General features: G+C 51.7%; 2 protein-coding genes and 1 long non-coding RNA gene across 21 annotated transcripts in view; 2 read left to right on the forward strand and 1 right to left on the reverse strand.

Annotated features, from left to right (window-relative positions):
* The window catches only part of PHC2 (polyhomeotic homolog 2), a 110,421-nt gene extending 95,691 nt beyond the window's left edge, over positions 1 to 14,730 (forward strand). For 11 of the 19 annotated variants that reach the window (XM_081585716.1, XM_081585718.1, XM_081585714.1 and 8 more), the window contains 6 exons: positions 3,950 to 4,152; positions 5,870 to 5,999; positions 6,780 to 6,894; positions 7,978 to 8,119; positions 9,238 to 9,514; positions 13,316 to 14,730. In XM_081585716.1, the coding sequence (XP_081441842.1) occupies positions 3,950 to 4,152; positions 5,870 to 5,999; positions 6,780 to 6,894; positions 7,978 to 8,119; positions 9,238 to 9,514; positions 13,316 to 13,470 (1,022 nt within the window). In that variant the 3' untranslated portion in view covers positions 13,471 to 14,730. Of the gene's footprint in view, positions 1 to 2,951; positions 3,085 to 3,949; positions 4,153 to 5,869; positions 6,000 to 6,779; positions 6,895 to 7,977; positions 8,120 to 9,237; positions 9,515 to 13,315 lie in introns of all 19 variants that reach the window. The other 8 variants (XR_014080915.1, XR_014080914.1, XR_014080912.1 and 5 more) reach the window with 3 other exon arrangements.
* Positions 14,731 to 16,537: 1,807 nt separating this feature from the next.
* Positions 16,538 to 27,833, forward strand: A3GALT2 (alpha 1,3-galactosyltransferase 2). Its single transcript, XM_081585728.1, has 5 exons — positions 16,538 to 16,560; positions 23,203 to 23,286; positions 23,491 to 23,580; positions 23,865 to 24,002; positions 26,604 to 27,833. Exons 1-5 carry the CDS (start codon positions 16,538 to 16,540, stop codon positions 27,289 to 27,291), a joined length of 1,023 nt encoding a protein of 340 aa, XP_081441854.1. The 3' UTR covers positions 27,292 to 27,833.
* LOC145543619 (uncharacterized) lies at positions 17,411 to 26,691 on the reverse strand. Its single transcript, XR_014080917.1, has 3 exons — positions 26,456 to 26,691; positions 24,836 to 24,938; positions 17,411 to 18,392 (listed from the first exon to the last, which is right to left on the reverse strand). It is a non-coding gene; the product is annotated as an uncharacterized LOC145543619 (long non-coding RNA).
* Position 27,834: the final 1 nt, after the last annotated feature.

The following is a 27,834-nucleotide window of genomic DNA, read 5'->3' on the forward strand; positions in this document are numbered from 1 at the left end:
GACTTGCCAGTCTCAACTGGTGACGGGTTGCTGCTGGAAGACTAGAGAGAACAGTACTCTGGTCAACCGTGAAGACAGAGACCACACTTTCCACATGCTCTGGTTCAGCACCTATTAAATGGCTGTCATGTATTGGTCACTGGGTTAGCCCTGAAGATACAGACAAGACCCGGACAGCCCTGCCTAAATAGGGCCCCTGCTTTGCCTAGCAGAGAAGACTGACCCTGAGCAGATAATTTCACAAATGGGGCCCAGGGAGTGGGGAGGGGATTCCCCCTTCCTGTTTTAATCCAGTCCCTATAAGGACTGTTTCTGCCAGAGCCTGAGAGCAGATTGAGACGCAGCCTACAGGTTGAGGCCTGTGTTATGTAACGACGCCCCCAGAACACATTGCTTTGTTCATTCTCATCCAAATACTTGGCCCTTTGTGGTCAGCTTCAATAGAATGCTGGATTCTACCTCTCCCTTCCCCCACCCCCACTGGAGCTTGGTTTTATTTCCTTCCTGCAGCCTCTCCTTCTCAGGGTGTCCTGGCCTCCGCCTTGCAGATCCAGGTGCCTCACTCTGTATAAAGGCATTTGAGACCTGTGGGAATCCCAGCAGCACTTTCAGCCTGGACCGGTCAAGGGAACTGAGTAAGGAAGAATTCCAAAGATAGAGGACTTCTTTGTCTCTCTTTCATCTGGCCTCAGGGCCAGCAGGGCAGGTTGCTGCACGTTTAAGCTGCTTTCCCCTAAGCAGGCCGCAGAGCAGTCTGGGAGAGCGGGAAGCAGATTAAATTAATCTCAATATGCTGAGCTTGGCAGGGGGTGAGATCGTGTATGGTCATCCTAGAAATAGCCCAAACTCTTTTGTTACTAAAGCAGATGATGAGGGTTTGCCTGCAAGATGACTGCAAAACAGAATCGTTGCAAACCTGTACAAGTTGTAAAGCACTCTCCTGCCCGTCCCTGGAACTCTGTCTCTCCTGCAACCAGCCAGAGTTATAACGGAGAGTGATCGTTCTAAGGGTGTAGTGAAAGGGCTTATTAGTTTGTTCTCTTGCTTAATAAGATTGCTTTTTTTAGAACTTAAATTCAAAACAAGTCTTTTTCTTCCCAGAGTTAAGCATTGGCCCTGTAGCCCCTGGGCTGGTGAATGTCTCTGTTTGTTACTGTATTTGCCGTGAGAAGAGAATCTGCCCTCAGGAGCCACCACCTCTTTGCAGTGTACATTAATCAGTAGGGTAGAGGGGCCAAAAAGAAGAGTCCAACAAGGTTGGAGAAATCTCAGGGAGATAAGGTATCAGCACCCATTTGGTAATAAATATCAGTGAAATTCGGCAGGCGGGCATGATCCCAGAATTTAGAGGAAAATGGATTAATTCCATAGAAGTGCTGTAAACTAAAACAAGGGAGTCACTCATTGCCCTCCATCTGTACTCTCAGCGAGAATGCAGTTTTGTTCAAAAGAAATAAAACAAAATTCTTACAAACTGGATCTCTTAGATCAATACTTGATATGATATGTTAGTGTTGACTACCTGACTTTAAAAGATGCTGACAGCCGAGGGTGATGAACTTGCAGCCTTTTAGATAAGTAATTGAAGGAGCAGAGGGAGTGTGGCCTGGAGGAGAAAATACGTACTGGGGTCATGAGTGCCATCCTTCATGACACCAGGGGCATTTCTTGAGTGTTTCCCAGTGTGCTCACACCATACTGCTATTCATCGTCTCACTTAGCCCTCATAGCAGGGCTGTACAGTGTCGCCTTATCGTGTGTATTTTACAGCTGGAGAAGGACAGAGACAGAGAAGGACATGTCCCTAATCCACTTGAGTGATAGAGACCAGTCTCTAAGCCAAGCCTAAGGCTGTGTTTTTACCCATTGTGCAAGTATGATTAGCCTTGTTCTGTGTGATCTTAAGGAATAGAACCAGGATAAGTGGACAGAAATTAACAGATGGATTTTTGGCTCATTGTAAGGGAAGAACTTCTTGAACTGCCCAAGTTGGGAACAAACTACTTCAGAGGTAGTGAGTTCCTTTGTCATTAGAGGTGTTCAAGCAAAGGCCGGAGAATCACTAGGTAGGGCTGTTACAGAGAAAGGTCAAGCATTGGTAAAGGGAATATTTATCTAGGCTCTAATTAGAAGGAAATAGCTGTCATTTAAAAATAGGATTTTAATTTAAATAGTAAGCTTTCTATTTTAACATTTATTCATTTTTAAAAATACAGATTTGTTTTTTCACGTATTTAAAATTTTAAAGCAAGGAAACTTAATCGATTGCATAATTAACTCAGTCCTTCTATTTATTCATGGATCGTTAAGGAAAATTTTTTTTTTTCACTTCCCAAACACCTTTACAATTTAGAAAGACTGATTCCAAAGTAGAAAATTTCCATCCCTATAGAAAAGTCAAAACTGTCCAAAAATTTTTTTTCAAAGGAGACTATAAACATTGAAAATAATTTTTCTTAACTTGCTGGTATGTCTGTGTCTCCAAAAAATTATTTTAAAATCTCATTAATCACTTCTCTCAGGTAACTCCTGCTCAACTCTGAAGTTCATTACAGTTGAATTATAGAAGTCTGAGTACTGAAGATGTATGTCATGGTTAACTTTTTTTTAAAACAAAAAAGATTTATCCTGGTTTATTGTATGCTAGGACTACTAGTAAGAAAGTCAGCCAGTTATAAACCTTTCCTAAAATGAGTTTACTTTGATTTCTCCATCCTTTATAATTAGGCATTGTAAATTCCTACTCTGCAGTGGGATTTTGGATCTTTAACATGAAATAAGAGCATCTTCCTACAAATTTTGTGCAAAAATTGCTTTGATAATTATACTGAAATCGTTTTCCAAAGTGTACACATATACACACTGAGTTATGCTTACTGTCAGAGTAGGCTTGTTGCAATAAAGAAATGGCTTTTTCTTTCTTTTTTTCTTTCTCTTTTTTTCTTTTTTAGGAAGTTCCAGTTTAAAAGCAGCCTCAGCTCACACAGTTGGTGGTGGTAGAGAATGGCCCTGGGAAGGGGTGGGAAGAGAGTTACAAAAGTGAGGAGATAAAAGTTTCTCACACAGTGAAGCAGCTCATGAGAGGTACTGTTTGAAGTGGAGACAAGCAGGTCCCTTATGCGGTTCCATGGAGGCTCCCCCTCAAACTTTTTGGAGCTCTCTGTCAAGCCTTTCAGAGGAAGGCTGGCAGGCCTATGGGGAGAACTTAGGCAACGCTGTCCATGGAGGGAAGGAGTCTGTGGTTGGCCAAGGATCAGATTGAGTATGAAGCTGTGAACTGGATAAGAGGCTTGATTTGAAGCACAGGACCTGCAGGAACAGCATAGAAAACCTCATCTCTGCCTGGTCTCCTTGGTGGAGAAATAGAATACACACATATCTTAGTTCAGTGATACCAAACAGCCAGTCTTTGCATAGGCAGATCTATATTAAAATGTTTACTTGGGGTTTAGTACTTTGACATCTCACAGCATGCTTAAAATTGGACCCTTGCCCTAGGAACCTCATAGAAGGTTCCTTTAATCTATCTCCCCCAAACCCATCAAGCCCCAAGCCCTATACCTAGTTCAGCTTTTTTCATCCTGGTTTTAGATGGTACCTTGAATACACTTTTCTCCCTTAAGCTGAATGTTAACTTGTTTGTCCAGCTCAATATTGACCAAGGTCTTCACTCCTCAGAAAGGCAGAATCCTTGTCTGTTTAACCTAGTCCAACTATTCTCAGCGCAGAATAAGAAACATGTCTGATTGTTGAGCTTCGTTGTTGTAGAACGGACTGTAGTCTCACGTGGTGGTGTGTCCACTGAAACTGGACCACTTTGAATGGGTCACTGAGGGAGGGGACTGCCTGGTGTGCACTGTCAGGCAAGGTGGAGTCCCCGCTCTCCCTCTGCTGGCCTCGACCTGGTTCTGACCTCATCTGCTTGTGTTCTCCTGCTTTCCTTGCACAGAGACAGGGCAGGGCATTGTTCATGCACTGACCGACCTCAGCAGCCCCGGCATGACCTCAGGGAACGGAAACTCTGCCTCCAGCATCACCGGCACTGCCCCCCAGAATGGTGAGAATAAACCACCACAGGCCATTGTGAAACCCCAAATCCTGACGCATGTTATCGAAGGGTTTGTGATCCAGGAGGGGGCGGAGCCTTTCCCGGTACGGACTACTTCTTTTCCCCTCTTTTTTTTTTTTTTTTAAATAAGTATACTTTGGATGTGTATTAGAATATTTTTACATTTCCATGTAAAATTTCTAAAAATGTGAAAAAAAATTTGCTCTTTCCTTGCTCATTTCCCCCCAAAGGAATGTCAGAGTCATTTTCTCTGTAGGATTGAGTGCCTTCCTAAGATCCAGAAGGGGTCAGTAATTAAGAATAATTGGCATGACCCCTTTAGTTAGAAGTTTCCACACAGACTCAGCTGTATCCCCACCTGGTGAAGTGGAAATCCCTTGGTTAGAAGGGAGTTCACATTGGGGTGTCGGGTACAGGATGATGGACTTTGGGAAGTGAGACCTTGTTCAGGTTTGAATGCCACAACTCCCAGATGGCCGCACTCTAGCCAGTTAGAGAGCAAACGGAACCCGTGTAGAAGAGAATCCTCAAGATCTATCTGAGTGGAAGATAAGTGAACAGAGTTCTAGCCTGAAGCTTCTTTTCTGGGGACAGAGCCTTGAAAGAGGAGTGAGTGAGAGTAAGGGGCACTTCAGAAAGGGGTATTTCATCAGGTGTCTCAAGTTAAGCGTTATACCGCAGGGAAATAGAGAAGAAGCAGGAACATGGCTCATCAGAACACAGCACCCGGCACTGACAGTGTAGGTGTAATCTGGTGAGACAGGTTGCCTGCTCCATGGGTGAGAGGGGCCCAGAGCCAGATGCACTCCAGTCTCTTTTACGATACAAGTAACTGGTTGTTAGAGACACAGCATCTTCATGGGATGCCATCTGTCTTTTGTGCTTTCTTTGGATCCATGAGTGGTTTGAATAGTCAGTCAAAGCCTCTGAGCTTGATTAACTGAGATGGGTGGACTGCCCTTCTGGACTGCCCTTCTGAAATGCCAAAAGACAAAAACGCCTGGACAGGTTCTCATCTGCTTTCCCTCTGGAGCTCCGTCAAGGCCTGTGGCCCCTTAGCTATAAGGAGCTTTAGCCCTTCACATTCCCTCCCTCATTAGACTCAGTCCTCCCTTTGGCCTCCTAGAAAAACACCAGAACCCAGCTGACCTCACGCGGCGTGGATGCAAATGGGGTAGCAGCCCCAGTCTCCCCACTAGAGGTCTGGCCACCAGGCTGCCTGAACAAAAGGCAACAAAGGGAGTAAACCAAAGCATGAATGAGCCAGTCCAGGATTGGCCTTTCAGTGTGGCCCCGCATCCTCGTGTTCCTCTTCTTCTCTGTGGCTGCCTGTCCCCCTCACTTGGGTAGGGCAGTGGTAAGGGAGAGAGCAGTAAGGGATCCAGGAATGGTGGCCAGGACTCTTGTGTCACCCATACACTCACACGCAGCCTCAGCCATGTTCCTGCCCCAAGACATGTGAGGGCTGGGGCCTGGCCCTGGTTCCAGCGATGCAGGAACCTGACCCCTGTCTCCACCTGTGCCCCTTAGACAACTGCGAAGAGGAGATAGTCTCCTGACCCTCTAAATCATCCATCAGTCCTGGGCTGAAGCCATTTTCATCCCCGTCCTTTGGTGGCCATTGGCATCTTGCCTCATGAGCTAAACAGCAAACCAGGCCTTGAGCAGGGTGTGCCTAGATGGTGGTAGGGGGGCTGGCCTCTGTGCCTGGGTGCTTTATACTTGTGATTGTGATGAGGCTGAGAGCAAGGGAGCCTGCCCACCTGACCCTCACGGCCTCCCTGTCGCCTTGTCCTCTAGGTGGGACGTTCGTCCCTGCTGGTGGGGAATCTCAAGAAGAAGTATGCACAGGGGTTCTTGCCTGAGAAACTTCCGCAGCAGGACCATACCACCACCACTGACTCAGAGATGGAGGAGCCCTATCTGCAAGGTAGCGTGCCAGACCCTGGAGACTGGGGCTTCGGGCGGGCCAGAGCAGAACGTCAGCAAGGCTGGAAGGGCCTTTGCTGGTGTCCACGGAGGGTCTTGGAGACAGAAAGTGTATGAATATGTCGGTCAACCAAATGTTTCCCCCAGTGCACACTCAGTCCTGTCCCTAGAAAGCGGACAGGAGTGCCTGTCCCCGGGGAACTGTGTGTCCCCCTCCTCTCCAGCCGCAGGATCCCCAGGAGTTGCTGGCGAGTTGTAAGCCAGCCGGCATGGCCCCAGGCGAGTTGTGGCCTTCTTCCACTGCCTCAGGGGCCTGCACTCAGGAGAGGGGCCAGCACAGAGGCACAGTGGAGCCAGCAAGGGCTGCACTTGCCCCAGGAGCCCCCAGCTAAATGGTGGCAGGTGGGGTGCTTGTGTGGCTGTCTCCTGGGCTCTGATACCCAGGCTGGCAGCCAGCCAGACACCTCCAGGAAGGGTAGGGTAATTGCAGACCCGCGGTGACAGCATTAGCACTTTCCCTCTAGGGTCATAAAGAGGGGGCACTAGTTCTTCCCCACCGTGTTTTGTCTCCTAGCTCCTAAAAGAAGAAACTGTCGGGTGTTCAGGGGATGAAGTCATAGCCCTTCCTAAAACATCAGCGAAAGCGGGTTGGCACTGTCCAGGCTTCTGCTGCAGGGCACGAGGACAGGCTGGGCAGAGTGTGAGAGGCCCCAGGGCAGGATGTGGATGGTCCTGTGGGGACTGCTCAGTGTCTGCACTTACCAACTTTCATGCTTTTCAGAATCCAAAGAGGAGGGTACTCCCCTCAAACTCAAGTGCGAGCTCTGTGGCCGGGTGGACTTTGCCTACAAGTTCAAGCGTTCCAAGCGTTTCTGTTCCATGGCTTGTGCGAAAAGGTAAGTGCCTCACCCGACTGCTGTGCCCAGCCCCTCCTCTTCTCTCAGGGTTGCACCTTGGTGCCCAGCTCCCTATTTCCGTGCCCTGACTGGAAGTAGTGTCCTGTCACTTGTTCACCCGAGAACTCCACGAGCAGGTCCGGGCAAGCAGCATTAGGTCCACATGGGAAGGAAGAGGCATTTAGCTTGTCTGGCTCTCCTGGGCACCCCTGGCGCCTGGCTTTGGCAGCTCCCATCTCCTTAGGGTTTACCTAAGCCCCCACTGGAAGCGTGGCCCTGAGCCACTGTACTGACTCCATCTCCTTTCACCCGACTCAGAAGACAGATAATCACAGTAGACACCAGTGTTTATTGTGGGCCTGCCATATGCAGGTCTCTATGACGAAGGTTAATATGCATTGTGTCATCTCGTCTTCAGAGTAACCCTGTGAGATAGATATTGCTGTCAGGCCCTTTATACATGATAGGAAACTGAGGAACATAGGAAACTGAGGCACAGGAAGAAGTACTGTGCCTAAAGTCTTTGAGCTGGGGATCTAGACGTCTGACTTTTAAGTGCTGTGTGGTCCTTGTGCCAAGGTGGAAGGAGCTCGAGCTCCCAAAAGAAGGGACTCTAGGCCCCCAGGCAGAGGGGCCCTGCGGACCAGTTAGAGTAGGGCTGTTCCCAGCCCTCCTTCCCCTCGGGCTGTGCTGGAGGTCCTCCTGGCACCTTTGTGATGCTTTGCCAAGCGGCCTCCCGTCAGGACAGGGGACATTAGCTTCTTGGCACAGGTAACATGTGGAGTAGAATAGGGCAGCCCTGAGTTCTTCCCATGACCCAGGCAGTTGGGTCAAGCACAAGCTTGTGTAACTGCTAGAACAGTTACAGAAAGTGAGTGGTCTCATCCCCCAACTCCAGATGGGAAAACAGAGGCTCAGGGGCTGAGTGACTTGTCCAGATTCACACAGCCAGTCCTGAGTGATGAACTTAGGATTGGAACGAGCAGACAGACTCAGATTTTGCCCCTTGGCTGCTCTTACTCCTCCTGGGGCCCATGCACCCTGCGACTGCCCTGACCTCCCTCATCCCCCTGACTCTGGCAGGTACAACGTGGGGTGCACCAAACGAGTGGGGCTTTTCCACTCAGACCGGAGCAAGCTGCAGAAGGCGGGAGCCACGACCCACAACCGCCGTCGGGCCAGCAAAGCCAGTCTGCCGACACTTACCAAGGATACCAAGAAGCAGGTGAGAGGCCGGTGGAGCGTGGAGCTCATCCTCTCAAGCCCCCACCAACTTCCCTTCCTAGCACAACCCTGGGTGCCCACCATCCTTTCTGCTGTGGCGGCCAGTGCTCTATCATATTCTCATTTCTCCTGATGTGTCAAGTCAGGCCTTCCCCATGTCCCTTCAGAGAGCTCTCATTTAGACTCATGGGTGCTCAAGAGGGACCCAGAGTCCCTCTTCCATGACCTTGCCTCAGCTCACCCCGTTCTCCCAGTCTGCTTCCATCCTTGACTTCTGGGGCTGCCCATGAAGACACAGGCTGTCCCAGGTAGCTACGCCTGCCTTACCTGGAGGGCTAGGGAAGAGGGAGCTGACACCCTTCATCTCCCCACCTTTTTGCTTCTCTGTGCATCAGAGCACTGAATCCTTGAAAGTCTCTATCAAAAACGGGGTGTTCTGTTCATTAAGTATGTTTCAGCACCAGCTATGTGCCAGGAACTGTTAGGCACTAAAGCTCTGAATTGTGCTACAAGAACTCACAGCCTAGTGTGATTCTTTAGACTGTATGTTTGTTTTGCTGTTTATTGTTATTGTTTTGGTCTTAAACCTCTTTTAAAAATCTGATGAAAGCTACAGTCAAAAATGGACACACTAGAACATCTACATGCTATTTCAGGTGGTGCACAGACCATTCCCCAAAACCCATAGAGCCCTGGTTAAAAACCCCATGTCTGGGACTTCCCTGGTGGTCCAGTGGTTAGAACTTTGTGCTTCCAATGCAGGGGATCCATGTTCAACCCCTGGTCAGGGAACTGGATCCCACATGCTGCGACTAAGACTTGACGCAAATAAATAAATAGTGAAAAAAAACTTAAAAAAACACCCATGTCTATGAGAAAGAATAGACATATAATGAGATTATTGCAGTGCAGGGTGGTACGTGCACCAGTACTGGGACTCACTCTGCTTAGGATCAGAGAGAGAACATTGCAAAAGATACTTTTTGATCTAGAATTCAAAGGTACATAGTAGCAGCCAACCACGTAGAAAGGGGAGACCGTACCTGCTTTTGCCCAGCACTCTTGCTAGAGGCGGTTTACTCCCCCATCCTGAAGAAAACTGTTTCTCTCTGCTCCCAGCCGACAGGCACCGTACCCCTTTCAGTTACCGCTGCCCTGCAGCTAACACACAGCCAGGAAGACTCCAGCCGTTGCTCAGATAACTCAAGCTACGAGGAACCCTTGTCCCCCATCTCAGCCAGCTCATCCACCTCCCGCCGGCGACAAGGCCCGCGGGACCTGGAGCTCCCTGACGTGCACATGCGGGACCTGGTGGGCATGGGACACCACTTCCTGCCAAGTGAGCCCACCAAGTGGAACGTGGACGATGTCTACGAATTCATCCGCTCTCTGCCAGGTAAGGCCCTTGGGAGTTCCATGCCTGCCTGGAGTAGCAAAGAATGAGAGGGCGTGAGAGACCTTACCTACCACCCCCAGGAGAGACCGGGTGGTTCAGTGAGAGACGCAGGTTCAGGAACAGGGGGTGGAGATAAGCGTGAGGAGATTCCTGCCCACGAGAGCTTACCTTCTAGCACAGAGCCCTGACTGATGTCCTGTGGCAGGACGCCAACATATTTGTGGGCGCCACGAGGGGCCTTTATGGCGTGACATACCCTGTGTGTCTCCAGGGCGAGTTGAGAGGGGCGTCAGGTGGGAGTCTACACTGTCAAGGAGAACGTCAAAATGCAGAACGTGGACACCAAGTGGCAGTGGACACACAGGCCTGTGCCTGATGGGAGACGTTGCATCAGGGAGCAGCCTGGGCAGAGACACAGAGACGCAGAAGCATGTGAGGGAGCACAGGCTGCCCATGACCCTGGGCATGCAGGGTCTCAGGGTGTGGAAATAGAAATGAAGCTTGGAAAAAAAGAAAGAAATGAAGCTTGAAAGACAGAACTCGCATCTGCACGGCTACGCTTGTTGAGGCCCCAAAGCTTTTTCACGGTTTCTCCTGCCAGTCTCACCCAGCCACTGGCCAGGTCAGGTAGTGATGGCGGCCATAGCCGGTTCACTCAGAAACTGAAGTGGGCTATGGTGATTGAGAGCGGGCTTCGGACTTAAACAGAACTGGGCTCAAATCTTGGCTCTGCCACTTAACCCAGTGTGTTAGTTATCTATTGCTGCAGCCCCGCAGTTTGTCAGCACACAGGTGGTTGGGGTGGGCAGTTCTGCCACGGGCATTCTTAGGAGGCTGTGGTGTCAGCCAAGACTGAGGCCATCTGAAGGCTCGATTGGGGCCGTTGAATCCATCCTCAGGTGCCTCACTCATGTGATTCTCAGGGAGGGGATGGCCATTGGCAAGAGGCCTCGGTTACTCGCCACTTGCGTCTCTTCAGAACACTCGTGCTCTAGTATTCTCGTGACGTGGCAGCCAGTTGACCCCCCAGAAGGAGATCTAAGAGAGCAAGGTGGAAGCCACCTGCTGTGCCCTTTATGATCTAGCCTCAGAAATCACGGATTGTCTCTTCAGCAGTATCTTACTGGCCACGCAGGTCAACCCCATTCATTGTGAAGGCCTCATGAGGACGTGAAAGGAAAACGGTTTATTGGAGGGAGCTACTTGGAGGCCAGTTAGCATAGTTCACCCCAGTGATTTAAGTTCCTCCCTCGTGCAGAACACCCCCACCCCCACCTGAGGCCCCATGAGTCTTATCCCATCACAGCAATGGTTCAGGGTCTTAAGATCTCAGCATCTGACTCAGGCCCAGGCCTGGATGAAGCTTGCTGGGTCCAGCTCCTCAAGAAGGATTCCCCTCAGTCTTCACACCTGAGAATGAGGAGGGTCGTCGTCTTCCCTCACTAACCTAGGAGATGGTGGGACGGGCACAGGGTCATCACTGTAGGTGTACCTGTTGAAGAAGGGAGCACCCAGGAGGCTGCAGGAGTCACCAATCCATACCAGGCATGTGTGGGCATTTTCTTGATGAGGAATCCAAGCCTAGAGTGATTCTCCTCTCTGGGTTCCACCTTGACTCATCCTTCCTCTCCCTTGAAAGGAGGTAGCTTGTGGAGTTGTTTTCTCAGCCTACTTCCTGCTGCCCTTGTTTCCTGTTACCTCTGACCCTTTCAGTCCAGGTGAGCAGTGTTTCTGCCAGACAATCTCTCACTCTATGTGGGCTTTTTAAATGAATCTTATCCAAAAGTGTCTTCAAGACAAGCCCTACTCCATATTAGGCTTCTTCTGAAGCTGAGGGACTGTGGCCTTAACAGTCTGAGGAGCCGGTCTGTTGAATTGAGAGGCTCTGTGAGTCACGCCCATAAAATCCTGAGAGAATATTTGATCCAGCAGTTCTCTGAGGCCGCACTTTAGAGCTTTCCACAGTCTTAACAGATGATTTAAGTCACCCCCGCTATCTCATCTTTAGACTGTGTTTTTTTGACTGTGTCCTGGATTTGGTCTTTGCCTGGAAACCTTTTTTTTTTTTTTTTAGTTTTATGTGCTGCTGAAATGAGCACTGGAAACGATTTCTTAATTTTAGCGTCAGTTGCCATCTGGAGAGGCTGAGGATTTTCAAAAGCAGCAAGTCCAGGCTCTTTCCTGTTTCCCAGTTTTCCCTCTCGCATTTCCCACGGTGGCGCTGGGAAGCCAGGTGGCACCTGCAGGTTCTGCCTGGGGTCCCCTGGGCCAGAGCGCTGGCTCAGTGTGAGTCTCACACTCACCAGCTCACCACCAGCAACAGTGTGGCTAAAGTTGCCATTTCATACCAAGGATCCCTCTTCTTCTAGTTTCCAGTAACCATTTCCTCACTTTCCTTTAAGCCTCCCCAAGCAGTCTCCTCAAAGGCCATCAGGCTTCTGCAAAGTCTCAGTTCAGTTCAGTTCAGTTCAGTCACTCAGTCGTGTCCGACTCTTTGTGACCCCGTGAATTGCAGCATGCCAGGCCTCCCTGTCCATCACCAACTCCTGGACTTTACCCAAACTCATGTCCATCGAGTCGGTGATGCCATCCAGCCATCTCATCCTCTGTCGTCCGCTTCTCCTCCTGCCCCCAATCCTTCCTAGCACCAGAGTCTTTTTGAATGAGTCAGCTCTTCACATAAGGTGGCCAAAGTATTGGAGTTGAAGCTTCAACATCAGTCCTTCCAATGAACACCCAGGGCTGATCTCCTTTAGGATGGACTGGTTGGATCTCCTTGCAGTCCAAGGGACTCTCAAGAGCCTTCTCCAACACCACAGTTCAAAAGCATCAATTCTTCAGTGCTCGGCTTTCTTCACCGTCCAACTCTCATATCCATACATGACTACTGGAAAAACCATAGCCTTGACTAGACAGACCTTTGTTGACAAAGTAATGTCTCTGCATTTTAATATGCTGTCTAGGTTGGTCATAAGTTTCCTTCCAAGGAGTAAGCGTCTTTTAATTTCATGGCTGCCACCACCATCTGCAGTGATTTTGGAGCCCAAAAAGTCTCTCAGGGAACCTTAAATGTTCTCCTCGAAGTCACTCCCCCGCCCCACCCACTGCTGCATCCCAGGCCACACCCACACTGTTAAGGGGTGGTGATGGCAGCACCCCCTCTTCAACGTACCAAAATCTGCACTAGTTATTCACTGCTGGGGAATGTTATCCCAAGCCTAGTGGCTGACAATAATCATCACATCTCAAGAGTTCTGGGGAGTGGCTTAGTGGGCACTTCTGGCTTGGGGCATCTTTCGAGGACCCCATCATGATGGCAACAGGGGTGCAGGTACCTACAGGCCTGGAGCTGGCGGAACCCCTTCCAGCCGCAATCCCTGGGCAGTGGGGGGCTGACTCTGGGCAGAAGGCCTCAGTCCCTCTCCAAGCGGGCCTCTTCAGAGTGCTGCTTGAGTGCCCTCATGATTGACATAGTGGCTGACTCACTCCAAAAGAGATTATCCAGAAGACTAAGGTGAAGTGCTGTGCCCTTAATGATCCAGCCTCGGAAGTCCCATGCTCTCGCTTCCCCGGGGTAGCCCTGTCCATTGAGGGGGTGCTGGGTGAACAAGTACACATGTAAGCAAGGAGGCCGTTGTGGAGTCTGGCTACCCTGGGTAAGTCACTCAGCCTCGCAAGCTGTAAAGTGAGAAGAGCATCAGCTTCCTCAAGGGGTGGTCGTGAGGGTCGAGTGAAATGGGGCTTCTGAAAGGCAGTGGCCGCTTGTAGCCCTGTTGACACTCGATGGTCACATCCCCTCAGGCTGCCAGGAAATCGCAGAGGAGTTCCGTGCCCAGGAGATCGACGGGCAAGCTCTGCTGCTGCTCAAGGAGGACCACCTGATGAGTGCTATGAACATCAAGCTGGGGCCTGCCCTCAAGATCTACGCACGCATCAGCATGCTGAAGGACTCCTAGGGCTGGCCGGGCGCCGGGGCTCCTCCCGACCGAGCAGAGCTGGCGGACACTCCTGGGGGCCCAGAGCAGGGCCAGTCGAGGGAAGGGCCCCCGCTGTGGGGCGTGGCTGGGGAGGAGGTCTCAGGACCTCCTTGGTGGCTCTCAGGGGCCTTTCTTTCTGTGGGAGGGGCAGAGAGGTAGGTGGCACAGAAGATGGGGCTTTATGCTTGTAAATATTGATAGCACTGGCTTCCTCCAAAGTCCCACGACTCTAGCCCCGCTTCTCTTCCCCTCTTTCTGTCCCCCATTTTCCAGGGGGTATGTGGTCAGGGCTCCCAACCTGAGTTGGGTCACTTCCAAGGGCAGCCGTCAGGCCTGGAGAGAGGCCTCAGAAGCCCTCCCCTGCCTTCCTCCTCTTCTTTCTCGGGGCCCAGCTCGCTCTTCCGTTGCCAGCTTCTCCCACTTCAGCCTGTTACTGAAGCCGCCAGAAGGGTTCTCCCCCCTCACCCCTGCAGGTGGAGGGAGAGAAGCTGGGCCCGGTTTGGCCACACCTGCTGGTACAGACGCCTTAACGCTGCGTGTGTGACTGTGTGACTGTGTGGGAGCCTGGACTGACTGATGGGCTGAGAGCCCCGCCCCGGCATCTCCAGGTGTTTTGTAGCAAACAGCCACTTAGTGCTTTGTCCTGGACTCCACTCAGCCTCGGGATGGGGAATAGGAAAAAGGGCCGCCTCGGTTCAGAGGCAGGATCAGAAAGCGATGCAGGTTAGCAGGAGATTTTCCTTTCCAGATTGTCGTGGTGTCTCTGCAGCCCCTTCCCGCACTGTGACGCCCCGCGCCCCGACTGCCCTGCTGTGTCACAGATGGCATTAAGGAAGCTGCCAGTGGGCTGGGCCAGGCTGCGCCTCCTGGTCTTGCCTGTCCGCCCACCCTGAGAGCCCAGCGGTGGGGCCCAGAGAACATCCAAGGGCGGAAGAGCTGGAGTGACCGCTGAGGTGAAGAAGGCAGCCTTCAGCATCGGCTCCCACACTTCTTTGCCTCTGGAACTTGCTGGCAGCAGTGTGAGCTGCCCATGGAGGAGGCGGGGCAGGAAGGGCAAGGGCTGGCCTCTGACCTGCCCTGCAGGCTGCAGGCTCCCGGGGAAGAGTTGGACTCTCCCCGGGGGAGGGTGGGTACCCTTCTCAGTTCGTTCTATTCCCCACTCACACCCCCAGGCAGGGTTGGAAATGAAGGACTTTTTTTAACCTTTTTTGTTTTTTAAAAATAAATCCATAAAATCCATTCCTTCTGTGCCTTTCTCCCCTGGGGATGCCTTTCTGTGATCCTGAAGAGCTACTTTTCACCTTCAAGGAGAGGGTGGGTCCCTGGGCTGGGAGAGGGACCACCACCTTAACCGGACAGCACTTCCTCCACGCTTTGCTGCGTCATTTGAGGACACACTTAGCCCCGGTTCAGATCCCACCTGTTCTTCACCGGTATTCCTTAGGAGTGCAGGGGTCCAGGGCCCCTTCAACTCTGAGCCCCTTGACCCGCCACTGCCGCTGGGGAGACAGGACGCTGTTCATCAGGAATACCTGGCACCGGAGGCAGAGCCCAGAGCTCCCCACCCTCACACATGTGGTGGGTGCAGCTCTGTGTCCAGCACCGCCCTTGGGGTAACTCTGCCTCACTCGACAGCTGAGCATTCTTTGGATGCTGGAATAGCCAACTATTAAGAGAGTCTCTGCCTCAGAAGGCGATTGCTTACGCCTCGAATGAAGAAGGGGCCTTCCAAGCACAGGCCGCTTGTGCACTCAATTAATCTGTAACAGAGGGGCCCAGGGAGAGTGATTAGCAGGGAACTTTGAAGAGCTAATACCCACATCTTGATGACAGCTCTCCAGAAAAATCTTTAAGATGTAACTACTTCCTGAGGAAGAGGAGAAACAACTGACTAGTTGACCACCCACAGGATGGAGCTAGGACTTGGGAAGTCTGGTGTTCCAGAAGGTCGGGAATGGCTAGCCGGACAGGGGCCAGCATGGGACCCTGGGCTGAGGGGGAGTGGGGAGGGTCCCCCAGGAGACCCCAGTGTTTCCCTCCTCACTCCAGGGCAGGGGGCTGGGCCACTGTGGCCTGTGCAACTTGGCAAGTCCATGCTGGACCTTGACTTTCGCTTTCTGGAGGACAAAGCCAGGCCCAGCCCGAGTCTGTTCTTTTGTGTGAGGTGGGAGAGGGAACTGAAGCTCCTGAAAGAGGATATGGTGGATCTGCAGGGCTGACTTGACACAGGTAAACACCCTTGCTGTCTCTTCACTCTGGGTGGAAGGCCGCAGTCTGAAAGGTGCTTCCTTCAACATATATTCGCTCCTGATGTTCATGCCTTACACAGAATTTTGCAAAACTTTTGATCGTGACCGACAGTTTGTTCCCCACCCTCATATATGTACTGAGATGTGTGTAACTGATGCAAAACAGAATAATACCTACCCTGATGTACAATACATTCTGATAATTTTCAGTTCATGTTCATAATTTTAAAATCTTGGTCATGATCTATGAGATTGATTTCTGATGAATCACATTCTGCACTTGAAAAAAAAACTGCCTGGTGTAAACCTTTCCAGAACCTTTTCCATCTTAGAGTCTTGAGTTGCTCTTACCCTAACCTGGCTGACTGGTGTGCACATCCTGTTTTACTGAAGAGGCAAGGGCTCCTGGAGGTGAACTGTGCAAAGTCAATCAGGTACCCTTGAGTTGTGGCTGGAACTCTGCAGAACAGGGTTCTCGCTGGATGGCAAATACCACAGAGGACCTGAAGAGGGGAGCACAAGGACCCGCCCCCTACCCCCACCCCAGGGGAGGAAAAAGTGTTGGGACAATGTGGCTCAGTGCCTCTGGCCAACCAGAGCCACCGTACTCAGATCCACCCTCTTCCAGGTGATTGGCCCCAGGATGGGGGGGTCCTCTCCGGGCAGTTCATCCCACTTGGTCCTGGGGGTGTGGTTTCTGACACATGGTCTGGAATGGCTTTATCCCAGTCACCAGGTCATTTCTTCCCTGGCTCTCAGCTGAGGTTCTTGGAAGGCTGTCCCACCTGCTCCTTGACATGGCTTTCAGGGAAGGACTCAGGTGAGTGGGGACACTGCCAGTGTCTGGAGGAAGATGGGGCATGACAACCATCCTGAGAGGAGTCCAGTCCGGCGGCCAGAACAGTCAAGGAGGAGGCGCCAAGGCTGGCCTGCTGAGAACAAGCTGAGCCATAGAGGTCCTTGGGGGAAAGTGGCTGGAGGGACATCGCCAAGGGGTACAGACGGTCCAGGGCATGAATGGGGTGGTGGGGGAAGACAGCATCCTGGGAGATCTTGTAGCCTGTGAAGAGTATGGTGACTCTCCAGCTGCCCATAACTCTGACCCCATGGTGAGCAGAGAACAGACTTCGGGGTGCACCTTCCACTAAGAGTGCTCTATTCCCACTGGGAGTGACCATCTAGGTCTGCAAACTTACTCGCACTTAGGAACTAGCAACTGATCTTTAACCACGTGCTGAAAGTGAGGGGGGGTCTAGAAGCCCATGTGAGGTGGCCTTGAGAGATGGCCTCCTGCAGGTGGGAGCTGATTGGGGGGGTCCTTTTAAAACTATCTGAGCAAGGAACTGGGAACAGTGGGTCAGGCAGATGCCTCTGTGGACTAGGGTTCCCAGGCTGGGACATGGGAGGAGGGGTTGGCAGGACCTGGTGGGTGCTTGCTGAAGGCCTAAGTGTCAGAACCCTCCCAGGACTGACAGTTAGAGCCCACCTGGACCGCTTGGGGATGGCTCTGCCTGGCTGCCCTGGATGGAGGGACTGGCTAGGAGCGTGGGACGGCACAGAAGGCTCTGCTCCAGCGTTTTCTGCCCTTGCCCACTCACCTCATGGTGTCCCTCCAGGGGACAGTCTCGTTTCCAAGAGCAACTGTAAAATAGCTCAACAATGTTTATATCAATTGCATATTGAAATGATATATTGGATTAAATTATTAAAACTTCAGTTCTTTCCACTCTCTTAACACGGCTATTATAAATAGAAAATTTTAATTTACATTCCTGGCTCACACTACATTTCTATTGGGTAATGCTGTTCCAGATTTTCTCCTACGTTTTCATAAAAGAACACAGATGTACACATCTGTGTACATTTTATAAAAGAACAAAGATGCACAGGTGCACGGGTACCCGAGCCTTCCCCTCACAGAAGTGAGGTCAGCCTCTATGCACAGTTCTGTTACTTCCTCATCCACTGAGTCCCTTAGGCTCTTTTCCAGAGAGCACATATCCATCGACCTCATCCTTTTCAATGGCCAGGCTGCTCTCCATTGCACGGGGATGCATTACTCATTCATCCACCTCTCCATGGACCAACACTGGGGTGGTTTATCTCCACCTGTTTTTTCCAGCAATGCTAGGAGAACCACCTTGGCCTGCCGGCTGTGAAGTCTCATTTCCAGAAGGGGAAAGTTGAGTCTGGTGTGAGTATATGAAATGATCTTGTAGGCTCTGTAGGCAGGACTGAGAGAGGTAGACTTCACCTTGCAGTCACTAGAAAGGCTTAAAACCGCTTGCTCTTTCTAAATGGCTCTGTATTTTTCCTTCGTTAAAAAAAGCAATAAAAGCACATTAGAGACAAGTGGGAGGAAAAATAAAGGAAAAAAACCCTCCCATAACCTATTACACAGATATTTCTTCCTTTTAGTCTTCTGGTGCATGTTTTTCATTGCTAGACCTGTAATCACAGTCCCCATCAATTTTAGATCTTGCTTTTTCCATTGAAGGTTTTTGTGTAAGATTTTTCCATGTGAATACAGGATCTTCATAAAAAGTTCACTTAGCTGGACACTGGGGCCTTTTCCAGTTGTATCTGAGCAGCCCACACAATGCCTTCTTCATGGGCGCTCTCCAGCCCTTGTTCAACCAAGCTCAAGTCTCCCTGTGTAAAAGAAACACACATGCCTCCATCAGTCGCAACCCCTCAACCTCTTCACTTACCATCCTTTCTCTTTCCTTTTACAGTCAAACTTCTGGGAAGAGCCACCTGCCCCTACCTCCATCTCCTCCTCTGCTTACTCAGCCCCCCTGCCCATCCCCAACCGTGTCCTCGGTGCTGGGCCCTGGCTCTCCTCCCTTGGCTCTCTCCCTCTTCCATAGCATCCTTGCCCTCCTGGGATATCCCAGAACTCTCTCTTGAGCCTGCTTGCTTGCCTTCTGGGCTCCTTAACCCCAGACTAGTAGCCTTCATCTCCTTTCCTGGTCCCCCAGTCCTGCCCACCCTACCTCGACAGCCATTCATCACCTACTCCTCCCCGACCCACTGCCAGCACTGACCTGACCTGCCTCCAGCCATGCCCTCTGCCTCCCACTCCATGTCCAGGCTGGAGTATTTTTCAAATAAAAATCTGGCTGCATCACTCCTTGAAGAGCAGGCCCTGAAAAGGGCTCCCCAGGGCCTCAAGATGGAAGTCCAAACCCCTTAGCCTAGAATGTGGGTCCTGGGTGATCTGGTTCCAGCTATCCTCAGCCTCACCTCTCATCACTCCCCATCCACACTCCGCCCACCCCTGCAGAGGACCTACAGTTCCACATGCTTTCTAAGCTCTCTCTCATTTCCTCACTTTTACACATTGCTGTTTCTTTTTCACGAACCTCCCTTTCCCCTCCACTGCCTTCTCTGCCTGGATAACTTCTAATCCTTCAGGTCCTAGCTTAAAGGGCACCTCCTCCAGGAAGCTTCCCTGACTCCTTCCCATCTGTCCAGATCAGGTGCCATCCACTAGTTTGCCCTTAATGCTATCTTGTGTTTACACTAATCACAGCCTTTGCTATGCTGTTCCATTCCTCTCTTTGCCATCTGTCCTCTGACACCATTCCCCTCTTTCTGGCCATCACATCTTCCTGACCCCGCTCCTGGAAGACAAGGTCTGTGTCTTGCTCACCTCTGAATCCTTGACCTAGCACAGTGCTCAGTTCTGAGCTTGTGACCACTAAGCATAGGCTGAATGCATGAATGAGCAGAAACTAGTGAACATCTTGATGCATAAACTTTTCCCATGCTGAAGATGGTCTCCTTTGAATGGGTTCCCAGAAGTTGCAATGATTGGATTAAAGGGGATGACTGCTGAAAGTTTCAATTCCCACAGCTAAGGAGCTTTCCACAAAAGCTGTAGTGATTTACATCCCACCGGCAGGTGTAAGAGTGCTTATCTGGCTGTATTCTCACAGCGTGGGTATTTTCATTTCTTTCTTTTTAAAAAGTGCTCATTTTATAGGCAAAACATCCCACCTGGTTCTAATCTGTAAGTCTTTGATTACTAGTGAGGGTGAACATCTTTCCATATGTTTGCCTACTAAATGCATTTCCCCTTTGAGGATTTCCCTGTTCACACGACATGGACACAGTTAAGGCAGCTGGCATTTTATGAGCTGACTCTGGGAGCTGTTCGGGGGAGGGGGAACTGGGAGCAGGGAGGTCCTGATGGGGATGAGCAGGCGAGGTCACTGTGGGGGTTGGGGAGATAGGCGCGGCAGAGAAGGGGGAGATCAAGGAGGCAAAGCCAACACACCCTGAGGACTGGTAGCAGACAGTGGGTGAGGCAGAGGGAGGGGTCGGTGCACCCAGGTTTGGCCAACTGAACAGACCTGTGCATCCAGCGGAGATGCATGGGTGGATATGTACACACACAACCACAAGGGGCCTCTCTGATCTATTTACTGGATACACCTGCTGAGGAACAGTGACATGGAGCAGCAGGAAAGGCAGGGGCATGAGGGTCTGATCAGGCTGCCTTCTTGGAAGAGACCAGAGGAGGCAGATTTTGGAAGGACGTTACAGGGCAGGGACGGGAGCTGGAGTTTGTGCTGAGAATCCCGAGGGCTTGTTCAGCAACAATAATACGAATGATAATCAACAATAGCTAAAGTTTATTGAGCTGTTAATGTGTGCAAGGCCTTGTTCTAATCACTTAGTAGGTATGAACTCAGTAACCACTGCAGCCCTCTAAGGTAGGTGTTCTTAGGAAGTGCATGTCTAGATGAGAAGACTCAAGTGTAGAGGCCCAGAATCTTGCCCGAGGTCAGAGAGCTAAGAAGTGGTGGCCTGGGATTCAAACCTGGGGGTCTAGCTCCAGCGGCCAGGCTCCTCATCACAGGGGTTCAGTCTGTCTAGAGACACTGGAACCCAGCAGGGGTAAGGAGAGCTGGAGGAGACCCCCTCACCCTCTGCCGAGGAGCTTATTAAAATTCTCCACTTTCAGGGCCCTTCTGAAAAACAAGCAACTACGGACAAATCACAAAGTCCACCTCCTCGGAGCCAGCAATGGGGTTGCTGAGCTCTGCTGGAGGGACCCACTCCATGACTGGAGCTGCCACAGACACACAGTCCCCTGACTGCAGCCCACCCTCCAGGAAGCCCAGCAACTCATCCCTAAGCCCCAGAGGCTCTCAACTCCCAGCCACAAACTTTCCTACATCCCCTCCCAGACTCTGCCCTGTCCAAGTTTGATCCTACCCAGGCTAAGCACTCAAATGTTACTGTCCCCCAAATCTGCTCCTGGGAAAAAGCAAAAAAATTACACATCTACATGCTTATCAGAAATGACCTGGTTAGGCAAATGATGCCATGCCAATCAATGGCATATTCAGTCAGTTCAGCCTCTCAGTTGTGTCCGACTCTTTGCGACCCCATGAATCGCAGCACGCCAGGCCTCCCTGTCCATCACCAACTCCTGGAGTTTACCCAAACCCATGTCCATCGAGTCAGTGATGCCATCCAACCATCTCATCCTCTGTCGTCCCCTTCTCCTCCTCCCCCCAATCCTTCCCAGCATCAGGGTCTTTTCCAATGAGTCAACTCTTCGCATCAGGTGGCCAAAGTATTGGAGTTTCAGCTTCAACATCAGTCCTTCCAATGAACACTCAGGATTGATCTCCTTTAGGATGGATTGATTGGATCTCCTTGCAGTCCAAGGGACTCTCAAGAGTCTTCTCCAACACCACAGTTCAAAAGCATCAATTCTGCAGCGCTCAGCTTTCTTCACCGTCCAACTCTCACATCCATACATGACCACTGGAAAAACCATAGCCTTGACTAGACGGACCTTTGTTGGCAAAGTAATGTTTCTGCTTTTAAATATGCTATCTAGGTTGGTCATAACCTTCCTTCCAAGGAGTAAGCGTCTTTTAATTTCATGGCTGCAGTCACCATCAGCAGTGATTTTGGAGCCCAAAAAAATAAAGTCTGACACTGTTTCCCCATCTATTTCCCATGAAGTGATGGGACCAGATACCATGATCTTAGTTGTCTGAATGTTGAGCTTTACGCCAACTTTTTCACTCTCCTCTTTCACTTTCATCAAGAGGTTCTTTAGCTCTTCTTTACTTTCCGCCATAAGGGTGGTGTCATCTGCATATCTGAGGTTATTAATATTTCTCCCGGCAATCTTGATTCCAGCTTGTGTTTCTTCCAGCCCAGCGTTTCTCATGATGTACTCTGCAGATAAGTTAAATAAGCAGGGTGACAATATACAGCCTTGACGTACTCCTTTTCCTATTTGGAACCAGTCTGTTGTTCCATGTCCAGTTCTAACTGTTGCTTCCTGACCTGCATACAGGTTTCTCAAGAGACAGGTCTGATGGTCTGGTATTCCCATCTCTTTCAGAATTTTCCACAGTTTATGGTGATCCACACAGTCAAAGGCTTTGGCATAGTCAATAAAGCGGAAGTAGATGTTTTTCTGGAACTCTTGCTTTTTCAATGATCCAGCGGATATTGGCAATTTGATCTCTGGTTCCTCTGCCTTTTCTAAAACCAGCTTGAACATCTGGAAGTTCACGGTTCATGTATTGCTGAAGCCTGGCATGGAGAATTTTGAGCATTACTTTACTAGCATGTGAGATGAGTGCAATTGTGCGGTAGTTTGAGCATTCTTTGGCATTGCCTTTCTTTGGGATTGGAACGAAAACTGACCTTTTCCAGTCCTGCGGCCACTGCTGAGTTTTCCAGATTTGCTGGCCTATCGAGGCAGCCAGAAAAGAGGGTGAGGAAGTGCTTCAAGAACGGAGATGGAATAGCCTCAAGGACATAGTGGTCCATGGAAAATGCAAGGTGGAGAACAGCTTATCACTGAGTGGCCATTTGTGGGGGAAAAGCAGAGGAAGGGACGGAAGGAAGGAAGGAAGAATTTGCTACCATATTTCTATTTGCCTGTCTATGCATAGACTAGCCCCCTGCAGAGGGACTAGGTGGCTAAGAACAGGAGAGACTGCACTATTTACACTCTTCTGTACCTTGCAATGTCTGTGCCAAGTCAACAGACTAATATATTCATATTAACATTAAATCACATCATTTTTCATATATAAACATATATGTGTGTGTGTGTATGTAAAAAATATATATATAAATGAGTTGTTGATCCCCCTTCCAGCTCAGTTGGTAAAGAATCCGCCTGCAATGTAGAAGACCCCAGTTCAATTCCTGGGTCAGGAAGATCCACTGGAGAAGGGATAGGCTACCCACTCCAGTATTCTTGGGCTTCCCTTGTGGCTCAGCTGGTGAAGAATCTGCCTGCGATGCGGGAGACCTGGGTTCAGTCCCTGGGTTGGAAAGATCCCCTGGAGAAGGGAAAGGGAAAATACTCCAGTATTCTGGCCTGGAGAATTCCATGGACTGTATAGTCCATGGGGTCACAGAGAGTCGGACACGACTGAGCAACTTTCATTCACTTTCACTCCCCACCTCCCAGGGCCTGGAAGAGAATCTTCTGGCAGCTGACTCTACTTGTGTTTGGCGTCTTAGGGCTGCTCAGATTCGGGCTTCCTGTACTCAGGTATAACCCCTTCCCCAGCCCTCGCGATGGGACTGGCAGGGGCAGGGTCCAAGTGGCCCTTTCCAAGTGCCCCTTGAGGGATGGGGAGTGGTGGCTGTCATGGCTACACAAGCGTCCTTGGGGGCTCTCCCTCCTTGTAAGAAGGAAAGACAGAGGCCTCCTGAGCAGGCTGGCACACCCCTCACTACTGCTCCCACCCCACAGGCATCTGGAAGTCCTCATCCCCATGGGTGTCTGCCCTCCGGCCAGAATGCCCCTGCTGAGAGACAACTTCACGGGTCCCCTGCATCCTGGGTGAGAAGCCACCACCTCTCCCACTCTGAGGACACCCCATACCCTACCGAGCTCTGCCTCAGTGGCCCTGTCCTCCTCGCATCTCTGGCCCCAGCAGGGCTAGGCACTCCACCCAGGGCCCCCCTCAGGGGGCACGTCTCCCACTACTCTGCTGGATCTGGGATAGAGATTTCTAGGGGCAGAGCCTGGGTGGTCCCAAGGGCTCAGGACTAGTGGGGGTGGCAGTGACCATTCACCAAGCAGGCAAATGGATGAACCTGTCTCTCCCTCCCTGCCCCGGCCAGGGCCCGGCCTGAAGTCCTGACCTGTACTTCCTGGGGGGCTCCCATTATTTGGGATGGCACCTTTGACCCAGAAGTGGCCCAGAAAGAGGCTGTACACCGGAACCTCACCGTGGGTCTGACTGTCTTTGCTGTAGGCAGGTAAGGCCTGGGGAGGGGAATGGTGCCATCCTAGCAGGGAGGAGTGAGGGTCCATGTGATGTAGCGAGTGGGGCACCCCATTCTCCTGGGCCATAGGATGCCAAGGAGAAGCAGAGACAGCACCCCTTGTTCCAGACCCCCATGGCGAGGGGACCCCCATCCTCTCCCTTCCCCTCCTCCCTGGACACCAACGCCATGGAGTCTACCTGGCACAGGCAGCCAGGAGCTCAGAATCACAACCTAGAAGGAATCTGCCCAGGGTCTGGGGCGGATCCATCTGTTAGGCCTTGGGTTTTCAGTGAGAAAATGGTCTTTTCAGGTGAGAGTTGTGAGAGGAGATGACAACTGGGTAAACAGAGGGGCTGGCCCGGTGGCAGAAGGGCCCATGGTCAGTGGCTCCAGGTACAAGCACACAATAAGGGGAAGCGGGGAGATTGGCCAAGCAATTCTGATGGCAGGAGAGGGACTGGGGAACTGAGGGCTTTTGCAAGGGAGCAAATCTGGGCTGGGTAAAGAGGGATGTAAAGAAAGGGAGATGCTGAGAATGGCAGCATCAGTAGACCAGAGGACTCTGAGGAAGGACTGTTGGGGGTGGTATTACAGGACACGGGCTGCAAGGCTTGGGGCTCCCAGAGTGGGACATGTGGAGGCTGCAACTTTTTGGGGGTGCCCAGACTGATGACGGCCAAGTCGAAAGAGAGGCCGTGGGGGCAGGTGACTGAATGGGGAGGGGACAGAATCAGGACAGGAGGTCAATTGAGGACATGAGGGGACCCCAGGTATGGAGAAGGAGCCCCAAGTGGTAGGTGGAAAAGAAATCTTAGGGTACTAACCTTTTCATCTCCCTATTATGGACGGCAGGCTGTCCAAGCTGGTATTCACTTTCCAGTAGTGATGCAAAGTCCTGGCTAAGAGCAGCAATCAGATCCTACAAATCTAAAGGCACAAAGAGGAAGAGTTTAAGGCAATTTAAGGAAAAGTTTCTAATAATGGAACAGGCTGCTCTGGGAAGGCAGTGAGAGCTTTGCATCCAGAAAAAGATATCCAAAAGTCTGGGGAAGGAATTCTGTCATCAGATATCCCAGACAACTGCTCAACGTTCCTCCAAATTTGTCCCCCACACTCTGGAAGGGAGAGAAAGTCATGCCCTGGAAGGCCAGGGAGCAAACAGGACAAGGGCTGATCAGGGAGCCAGGTGGGCAAAACTGTGGCCTCTCCAGGATCTTGGTGCCCCCACTTCTGTTCTGGATGCTGAGTAAGGGGTTTCTACACCAGCCTTCATAGCTCAGTTGGTAAAGAATCCTCCTGCAACGCAGGAGACCCTGGTTCGATTCCTGGGTCGGGAAAATCCGCTGGAGAAGGGATAGGCTCCTCATTCCAGTATTCTTGGGTTTCCCTTGTGACTCAGGTGGTAAAGAATCTGTCTGCAGTGCAGGAGACCTGGGTTTGATCCCTGGGTTGGGAAGATCCCCTGGAGAAGGGAAAGGCTACCCACTCTGGTATTCTGGTCTGGAGAATTCCATGGACTGTATAGCCCATGGGGTCACAAAGAGTCAGACACAACTGGAGCAATTTTCACTTTCACTTTCCACCAGCCTTAGGGACCCAGAGTCTCTGGGACCAGAAATTTCAGGGTCCTAAGTTCCAAGGTTCTATAAACCCAACGTAGGACACTGAGGCTTCTAAGGTCTCTAATTCCAGCTTCTCCCAGTTCCACCCAGAATAGAGCAAGTTCAGGTAAGGATACAGGCTCTAATGCCAGGCTGGGTTCAAATCCTGGTTTCACACTTACCAACTGTGTGTACACTTGGACAAGTTAATAAAGCTCTTTGTGACTCAGTTTCTTCACCTGAGATGGAGATAATAATGGTGAAGATTAAATGAGATAATGCATATTACTTTGAAAATTGTCTGCCACATGATTAATGTTCCAAAATATCAGGCATTATTACTATTATTTTAGAACCCCAGGATTCCAAAGTGTGTTTATAGAAAGTTACTAGTATTGCAAACATCCGGGTTACCTAGGTAAGGCATCACCACAGACTCAGTGTCAGAAAACAATTCATTGTTACCATTGCTCATGGTCCTGTGGCTCAGGAATTCCGACAGGGCTCAGCAGCTGGGGCCCCTCCCTGTTCCCAAACGTCTGGGTCTCCACCCGGGCAGTAGCCTGCGGAAAACTAGAGGGCGCTTTTCTCCGTGGCTAGCTCTCCGTGAGAGCTCAGGCTCTCACTTCGTGGCAGCCTCAGAGTGCTTAAGCAAAGAGCCAGAGCTCTAAAGAGACAAAGGCTAACGGGCCAGTCCTCCCAAGGACCAGCACAGCATCCCTTCCTTGGGACTCTACTGACATAGGCGGTCAGGGAGCCCCGCGTTCAAGGACAGGGACACAGAGCTCCTGGGGGCAGGATGGAAAACAATGGGCAATGATTTTTAATTCATCTCGGACGAACCTGGGACTGAAGAGTTCTGGAGTTCCGGGGACTGAGGTTGCAGGGTTCCAGGAAGGACATGGGGAGGGCTGGTCAGCCCGACGACTCCGCGAACACCGGAGGGCGCAGCGGCCGGGCTGACTCGGGCTGGCACCGCCCCGCCCGGCAGGTACCTGGAGAAATACCTGGAGCGCTTCCTGGAGACGGCCGAGCAGCACTTCATGGTGGGCCAGCGCGTGGTGTACTACGTGTTCACTGAGCGTCCGGCCGCAGTGCCCCGCCTACCGCTGGGCCCGGGCCGCCGGCTGCGCGTGGAGCGCGTGGGGCGCGAGCGCCGCTGGCAGGACGTGTCCATGGCGCGCATGCGAGCGCTGCACGCGGCGCTGGGCGGCCGGCTGGGCCGCGAGGCCCGCTTCGTGCTCTGCATGGACGTGGACCAGCACTTCAGCGGCGCCTTCGGGCCCGAGGCGCTGGCCGAGTCGGTGGCGCAGCTGCACGCCTGGCACTACCGCTGGCCGCGGCGGCTGCTGCCCTTCGAGCGCGACGCGCGGTCCGCCGCCGCGCTGGGCCCCGGCGAGGGCGACTTCTACTACCACGCGGCCGTGTTCGGGGGCAGCGTGGCGGCGCTGCGGCGGCTGACGGCGCACTGCGAGCGAGGCCTGCGGCGGGACCGCGCGCGCGGCCTGGAGGCGCGCTGGCACGACGAGAGCCACCTCAACAAGTTCTTCTGGCTGCACAAGCCCGCCAAGCTGCTGTCGCCCGAGTTCTGCTGGAGCCCCGACATAGGCCGCAGGGCCGAGATCCGCCGCCCGCGCCTGCTCTGGGCGCCCAAGGAGTATGCCTTGCTGCGTGGCTAGCGGTGCCCTGGGCCCTGGAGGTCCCAGACGCCGGCGCGACTCCTTCTGGAAGCGGTGTGGCGCTGGAGGGGCCGGAATGAATGCGTGAAAACCTTCCTGGCTGCGGGGATGGGGAGCGGGGGGCTGGAGGAAGCCCAGCTTTGAGGGGAGTGCCTCCCCGAGGCGGGCGGTCCATCCCTTCCCCGACTTTGTACAGCGACCCAGGCACCACCAGCTGCCTGGAAACCTTTCACTTCCGACCTTACTGAGTTCAGCGGAGGCCCCAGCCCCAAAGAGATGTTTTAGCCCCTTCCTCATACCCCCCACTTAAAAAAAAAAAGTGGGACTGAGGCCCAAAAAAGGAACGTAACTGTCTAAGGACCCAGAGCATCTGTGAGTCAGTCAGTGAGGTCAGCAGCTGGAGAGCCAGGACGGGCCCACAGGCCAAATAGAGCTGCCGCTGGGCAGGAGCCCCAGATGGAGAAACACAGTGGCATCCGGTTCACCTCCCCCGCCCTCGGCACATATTTAAGTAATATGATAATAAAATACATTGTTCCACAG

This window comes from Giraffa tippelskirchi, chromosome 3, assembly GCF_054371585.1.
Source record: "Giraffa tippelskirchi isolate mGirTip1 chromosome 3, T2T-mGirTip1v1.2.pri, whole genome shotgun sequence".
In the NCBI taxonomy this organism is placed as follows: domain Eukaryota; kingdom Metazoa; phylum Chordata; class Mammalia; order Artiodactyla; family Giraffidae; genus Giraffa; species Giraffa tippelskirchi.

What these genes read in the sequence shown, in the direction of transcription:
- A3GALT2 (XM_081585728.1), top strand. Translation starts at nt 16,538, where the DNA reads ATGGCTTTCAGGGAAGGACTCAG. An exon ending in TTCGGGCTTCCTGTACTCAG is followed by an intron (nt 23,287 to 23,490) that starts GTATAACCCCTT and finishes CCCACCCCACAG; the next exon opens with GCATCTGGAAGTCCTCATCC. An exon ending in ACGGGTCCCCTGCATCCTGG is followed by an intron (nt 23,581 to 23,864) that starts GTGAGAAGCCAC and finishes TGCCCCGGCCAG; the next exon opens with GGCCCGGCCTGAAGTCCTGA.